Source organism: Somniosus microcephalus, unplaced genomic scaffold (assembly GCF_052327205.1).
Source record: "Somniosus microcephalus isolate GS21.2 unplaced genomic scaffold, FLI_Smic_1.0 unresolved_chr7, whole genome shotgun sequence".
NCBI classification, from domain to species: Eukaryota; Metazoa; Chordata; class Chondrichthyes; order Squaliformes; family Somniosidae; genus Somniosus; species Somniosus microcephalus.
In genome coordinates this window covers 11,369,126-11,376,625 of record NW_028225185.1, presented here as the reverse complement: position 1 = coordinate 11,376,625, position 7,500 = coordinate 11,369,126, and the positions used below count along the sequence as shown (strand labels likewise).

Below are 7,500 nucleotides of genomic sequence, written 5' to 3'. Positions count from 1 at the left end.
CCCTCAGTACTGCCCCTCCGACAGTGCGGCGCTCCCTCAGTACAACCCTCCGACAGTGCGGCGCTCCCTCAGTACAGCCCCTCCGACAGTACGGCGCTCCCTCAGTACCGCCCCTCCGACAGTGCGGCGCTCCCTCAGTACCGCCCCTCCGACAGTGCGGCGCTCCCTCAGTACCGCCCCTCCGACAGTGCGGCTCTCCCTCAGTACCGCCCCTTCGACAGTGCGGCGCTTCTTCAGTGCTGCCCCTCTGACAGTGCGGCGCTCCCTCAGTACTGCCCCTCCGACAGTGCGGCGCTCCCTCAGTACTGCCCCTCCGACATGCGGCGCTCCCTCAGTACTGCCCCTCCGACAGTGCGGCGCTCCCTCAGTACTGCCCCTCCGACAGTGCGGCGCTCCCTCAGTACTGCCCCTCCAACAGTGCGGCGCTCCCTCAGTACTGCCCCTCTGACAGTGCGGCGCTCCCTCAGTACTGCCCCTCCGACAGTGCGGCGCTCCCTCAGTACTGCCCCTCCGACAGTGCGGTGCTCCCTCAGCACTGTCCCTCTGACAGTGCGGCGCTCCCTCAGTACTGGCACTGGGAGTGTCAGCCTAGATCTTGTGCTCAAGTCTCTGGAGTGGGACTCGAACCCACGACCGTCTGAAATAAAGCATAGATTTGCCTTCCAAAGTTTGGCTTTATTAACTTTAAAATCAGCAGCATATCTTTCTACATCCAGTCCCAACTAAAGCTAGAAAAGGACTGAATTTAGGTAGCCACAACACATCATGTGATCATCAACTACCAATGAGATTACAACACATATCCCAAGGCAGTTAACAAACAACGAATCACAATACTTTTACTAATCAAGGAATAATCACCACATTCACCCCTCCTTTAAAATATACTCCAACCTAATAACTTTTACAATTTACAACTAAACTATGCACGAGAATAAAACTATTTACATAACACAATACTAAATGAACAACAACAAATAATAACATTACGCATAAGTATTAAGTATCTCTCAACTAAAACAATATACTATAATATTTCAACAATTTTTAAAACATTACTATCAATTTAAAAGTCCATTTTCAATCGGTCGACCGGATATCTTGTTCGTGTCGACCTTCTTAACCTTGGTGAAATTCCTTGCCCTCCCATGCCAGAAGGCACAGAAGTATCTTCAACAGGAAGGCTATCCATATCCCGATTCTCAACGGTTTCCGGATTAGAAATCCCATCAGAAGATGAACTGGGACGGTCATAAACATCTATCAAAGGCTGACTAATAGAAGTATGATTATCTGCAGTCGGATTGGAAATATTCGTAGTATCTGTAACAGCATCCACATTATCCGAATCATGACCATTATTAATATCCTCAGAAGAGGGCTGGCCCCCACAAGGAGCCAAGTCTTTAATTGAAACAGTACTTTCTTTCCCATCTTGGAATCGAATATGAGCATATTGGGAATTTGCCTCCAACAGCTCCACCTCCTCCACCAAGGGGTCATATTTTGACAATCTAACATGGCGTCGAAGCAACACAGGTCCCTGCATAGTAAGCCATGAAGGTACCGAATATCCCGTAGTAGATCTCCGCGGATAGTTAAAGAGCCTTTCATGGGGGGTCACATTAGTAGCCGTTGAAAGCAATGATCTAATGGAATGCAGGGCATCAGGCAGTACCATTTCCCACTGTGTATTCTTAAGGTTCCGGGATGTCAACGCCAACATAACTGCCTTCCAGATCACCCCATTGTATCGTTTGCACTGTCCATTACCCTGGGGATTATACGGGGTAGTTCTACTAGTAGAAATTCCCCGACTCTGAAGGTATTCCTTCAACTGGGAAGACGTAAAAGAACTTCCCTGATCCGAATGGATATACGCAGGCATCCCAAAGATGACAAAAAGTTGAGTCAAACATTTAATAACTGTAGCAGCTGATACATCTGCACAAGGAAAAGCAAAAGGGAACCTTGAAAACTCGTCCACAACAGTAAATATATATCGGTTTTGAGTAGTTGAAGGAAGAGGTCCCTTAAAATCAACACTCAAACGTTCAAAAGGAGAAGTAGCCTTTATAAGATGAGCTCGTTGAGGCTTAACGAAATTCGGTTTACACCGAGCACAGATAGAACATGATGAAGTCATCCGCTTGAAGTCTTCAACTGAAAAAGGCAAGTTCTTACTGCGTACAAAGTGTATCATCCTCGTAACCCCAGGATGACTTAAGGCATTGTGAAGATTAATAAGCGTATCTCCGTGAATCACCGAACAATAAGCCCTCGACAGTGCATCAGCAGCAACATTATCCTTCCCCGGACGATAAACTATGTCAAAATGGTAACATGCCAACTCAATCCTCCATCTCATTATTTTATCATTTTTAATCTTTCCAAAATGTTTAACATCAAACATAAAGGACACAGATTTTTGGTCAGTTACCAACGTGAACTGTCGCCCCGATAAATAATGTCTCCATTTACGCAATGCTTCTACTATTGCGTATGCCTCTTTTTCTATTGAGGAATGTCTTTTTTCACTATTATTCAAAGTACGTGAGAAAAAGGCCACAGGTCTTCCATTTTGGTTCAAAGTAGCCCCAATTGCAAAATCCGAAGCATCCGTCTCAATCACAAAGGGAACCTGCTCATCAATGGAATGCACAACTGCTCCTAAAATATCCTTTTTAAAATTCTCAAAACATGTCCTGGCCTCCCATGATAGAGGATATGTCGTAACCCGAATAAGAGGCCGGATCTTCTGTGAAAAATTTGCAATCCAATTAGAATAATAAGAAAACAGTCCAACAACTCGTTGCAAAGCCTTAGAATTAGTAGGACAAGGTAAATCGATCAATGGTCGCAGACGTTCTGGATCTGGTTTAAGATTTACCTCAGTAGTCAAAAAAAACACATTTCTCTTTGTTAAAAGTTAAACCAACTTTTTCCGCAGCTTGAAGGAATCTTTTAAAATTAGAATCATGCTCCACCCTTGATTTGCCACACACTGTGATGTCATCTAAGTATGAAAAGGTGTCAGAGAGGGAGTTATCACTTATAAAAGCATCCATTGCCCGTTGAAAACAAGCAACACCATTAGTAACACCAAATGGTATTCGGCAAAACTGATACAGCTTTCCACCAGCCTCAAAGGCCGTATATGGTTGATCCTTCTTAACAATAGGAATCTGATGATAAGCACTCTTTAAATCAATAGTGCTAAAAACTTTATACTGAGATACATTATTGATAAGCTCATCAATCTTAGGCAAAGGGTACGCGTCTAATTGAGTATACCTATTAATAGTTTGGGAATAGTCTATCACCATTCGTTTCTTGTGTCTCTCATTAGTCGTGACAACTACCTGTGCTCGCCAAGGCGAACAACTAGGTTCAATGATTCCTTCCAATAAGAGACGTTGAACTTCAGAATTAATAAATTCTCTATCCTGACTACTATATCTTCTTGACTTGGTAGCAATTGGCTTACAATCCGACATCAAATTGGAAAAAAGTGATAATGGAGGAATAGATAAAGAGGTTAATCCACAAATAGATAAAGGTGGCTTAGTCCCTCCAAATGAAAGACTAAGAGACTCGTGTAACTGAAGCACATCATGTCCAATCAAAATATCCGCACAGAGATTAGGCAAAACAGATAGGCGTATATCAGTATACGTATTACCCAGAAGAACCATTTTCACAAAGCAACAACCAGCTATTTGTGAAGTAAGGGTCGTCTGAGCCATACACACCTGATACGTAACAGGCGAAATTTTCAAATGCTTCTCCTTCGCAAACTGAAGACTTATAAAACTCTCATTACTGCCCGTATCTATAAGGGCCTTCACTTCCAACCCATTAACTTGAGCCGTAACTATAGCTTTGTTTAGGCCATGAGCAAATGCAGCAGAAATTGATGCAATAAACGCCTTATCTAAAGGCTGAATAGTCACAGAAGAGGAGGTGGAGGAAGACCCTCCCACACCAGGAGGAGGGAAGGTAATTGAACCTGATGATTTGCACACACGTGCATAATGACCTCTCTTGCCGCATTTACTACACACAGCCTCCCGAGCAGGGCACTTCAGACGAGGGTGCCGGATATTCCCACAAAAATAACACTTCTGAATCCTAGAGGCAACGGCCGCCGAAGTAGAAACTGTTTCAAAATCTAGTAAACCACTCCCATTAAGTCCACATAATTCCTTTTCATCCGAAACTGCCGAAACCATAGTCGCAGGCCGATTAAAAAGAGCATAAGAATCCAAACTTCTCTGAGCCACATCCAATGTAGAAGCTTGCTCAAAAGCACTTTTAAGATCCAGAGTCTTATTTTCTAACAACCGCTGACGAATTGATCTGGACAGTAATCCATTAATAAAAGCATCCCGTACCGATTCGTCCTTATATTCTTCAGCCGTCACAGCCTTATAATTACAGTCAACACTAAGGCACCGAAGTGCTTGTAAATAAGTATCCAAAGATTCTCCCACCTGCTGCCTACGGGCAGATAGAAGATGACGTGCAAATACCTCATTCTTTGGTTTAACAAAAATCTTTTCCAATGTAGAAATAGCCTCTTCATAAGTTTTACAGTGCAAAATATATTTATATACATCCGGGTCAATGTAATTGATCAGCATATTCAGCTTATTTAGAGCCTCTTGATCCAACACGCCCAAAAGGTTTTTAAATGTACAATACCAATGTTTCCATTTATCATCCACTCCAGCAGAATTGGGGTCAGCCTTGAATCGTTCTGGTTGAAGATATCGGTCCATTCTAACATAAAGTTAATAAATTGAAATAAAGAATAGATTTGCCTTCCAAAGTTAGGCTTTATTAACTTTAAAATCAGCAGCATATCTTTCTACATCCAGTCCCAACTAAAGCTAGAAAAGGACTGAATTTAAGGTAGCCACAACACATCATGTGATCATCAACTACCAATGAGATTACAACACATATCCCAAGGCAGTTAACAAACAACGAATCACAATACTTTTACTAATCAAGGAATAATCACCACACCGTCTGACTCAGAGGCGAGAGTGCTGCCCACTGAGCCACGACTGACAATCACAGCACGTGCTGTGACATGCGCAGGTCACGTTAATACCTATCTTCTTGTGAACTATTTGGACAGGGGTTCGGCACAGATGAAGAGACTCTGATTGAAATCCTGGTCACCAGATCCAACAAGGAGTTGCACGAGATCACAGCCGCCTACAAAGAAGGTTCGTGGCGGGCGTTTAACACGCGCCATTTTGTTTTTTTATTCATTATGGGCGTGGCCGACATTTATCGCCCATCCCCTAGTTGTCCCGCAAGTTGTCTTCTTGAACGCTGGTAGCGGGTTTGACACCCTGAGGGGCTTGCTGCTTGCCAGACCACTATGGGGGCAGCTTAAGAGCGGTGTGGGGGAGCCTCGTGTTTTTTAAAATTCATTTGTATGGGATGTGGGCGTTGCTGGCAAGGCCAGCATTTATTGCCCATCCCTAATCCCCCTCGAGAAGGTGGTGGTGAGCCGCCTTCTTGAACCGCTGCAGTCCGTGTGGTGAAGGCGCTCCCACCGTGCTGTTAGGGAGGGAGTTCCAGGATTTTGACCCCAGCGACGATGAAGGAACGGCCGATATATTTCCAAGTCAGGATGGTGTGTGTGACTCGGAGGGGAACTTGGAGGTGGTGGTGTTCCCATACACCTGCTGCCCTTGTCCTTCCAGGTGGAAGAGGTCGCGGGTTTGGGAGGTGCTGCCGAAGAAGCCTTGGCGAGTTGCTGCAGTGCATCTTGTCCCGTCTGCCCTCTCAGGTGGATGTAAAAGATCCACGGCCGCTATTGGAAGAAGAGCAGGGGGAGTTCTCCAGGTGTCCTGGGGCCGATATTTATCCCTCAACCAACATGACTAAAAACAGGTGATCTGGTCATTATCACATTGCTGTTTGTGGGAGCTTGCTGTGCGCAAATTGGCTGCCGCGTTTCCTACATTACAACAGTGACTGCACTTCAAAAAAAGTACTTCATTGGCTGTAAAACGCTTTGGGACGTCCTGAGGTCGTGAAAGGCGCTGGAGAAATGCAAGTCATTCTTTCTTTCGAGTATAGGGGGGATCTAATCGAGGTGTTAAGATGATTAAAGGAGTTGATCGGCAGAGAGAGCGAGAAACTATTTCCTCTGGTGGGGGGAGTCGAGAACAAGGGGGGGGCGTCACCTTAAAATTAGAGCCAGGCCATTCAGGGGTGATGTCAGGAAGCACTTCTTCACACAAAGGGGGTGGAAATCTGGAACTGTCCGCCCCCAGAAAGTTGTCGAGGCTGGGGTCAATTGAAAGTTTCAAGACTGCTCGGTTTTTGTTCGGTAAAGGCGTGAAGGGATACAGAGCAAAGGCGGTAAACGGTGCAAAGCGTTCTGATTGTCTGACGCTTTATCGAGCTCAGACCCGTGGAACAGACAACACAGAACCCAATGAATCTGTGAAACTTCTTCTACTTAAACAATCAACAGGAGGTGACAAGTAATTACCAGAATACAATTACCAGAATACAAACTGTACTCAATTCATGTACAGGAAACTCTTTTTTTATCCGGCACCGACGGGACCGGCGTGGTGCCGGTTTATCAAAAAGACCGGATTACAGAGAGGTATAGTTAAAAGGTACGAGAGCCCCGTACACAGCAACAAATCCAGGCTTCCCTGTTGCATGGCAACAGGTGCAGGAACCTCGGTTACACAGCCACAGACCCAGGAACGGCCACTAATATGAAGTAAAACTTAACCTGAACCTACTCCTGAATTTTGCCGGTTAACCGAGATTTCCGGTTATTTAGGTGCTGGTAAATCGAGAGTTTCCTGTACTTATCACAAGCAAGCGGGATTTCCGTTTGTCTCTTCAACCTTGTTCATCTTCAATGATTCTTAATCTCTCCTGCTTTCTATCCTATCACTGACCTTCCCTTTTGTTCTTTCATCCCCTCCCCCTTTTCCCAGCCCCTAAACTTGCTTTCCATTTCCTGCTTTTTTCTCAGTTCTGACGAAGGGTCACAGACCTGAAACGTTAACTCTGTTTCTCTCTCCACCGATGCTGCCTGGCCTGCTGAGTGTTTCCAGCATTTTCTGTTGTTATATCTAAAATCATTTACTTTACTCTCTCCCCACACCCCTCGACTCCTTTTGTGTCTAGAAATCTATCCATCTCCTCCTTAAATATATTCAGTGACTTGGCCTCCACAGCCTTCTGTGGTAGAGAATTCCACAGGTTCACCGCCCTCTGAGTGAAGAAATTCCTCCTCATCTCAGTCCTAAATGTCCTACCCCGTATCCTGAGACTGTGACCCCTCGTTCTAGACCCCCCCCCCAGCCAGGGGAAACATCCTCATACAGCAAAACCACACACATACCATTCACCACATGAGAGGTCAATGCAACGATGAACTAGACGTATGAGTAACTGCTCACTGACCAGGTCACTATCGACTCGGCTGGAGAGCTTCAGCTATGAAGA

The 7,500-nt window shown here is 45.1% G+C and overlaps 1 protein-coding gene across 2 annotated transcripts in view; it reads left to right on the top strand.

Moving 5' to 3' along the window:
- The window catches only part of LOC147086531 (annexin A2-like), a 64,135-nt gene that overhangs the window by 34,117 nt on the left and 22,518 nt on the right, over positions 1 to 7,500 (top strand). For both annotated transcript variants that reach the window (XM_085978638.1, XM_085978639.1), the window contains exon 6: positions 5,147 to 5,237. In XM_085978638.1, coding sequence (XP_085834764.1) covers positions 5,147 to 5,237 — 91 coding nt within the window. The remainder of the gene's footprint in view (positions 1 to 5,146; positions 5,238 to 7,500) is intronic.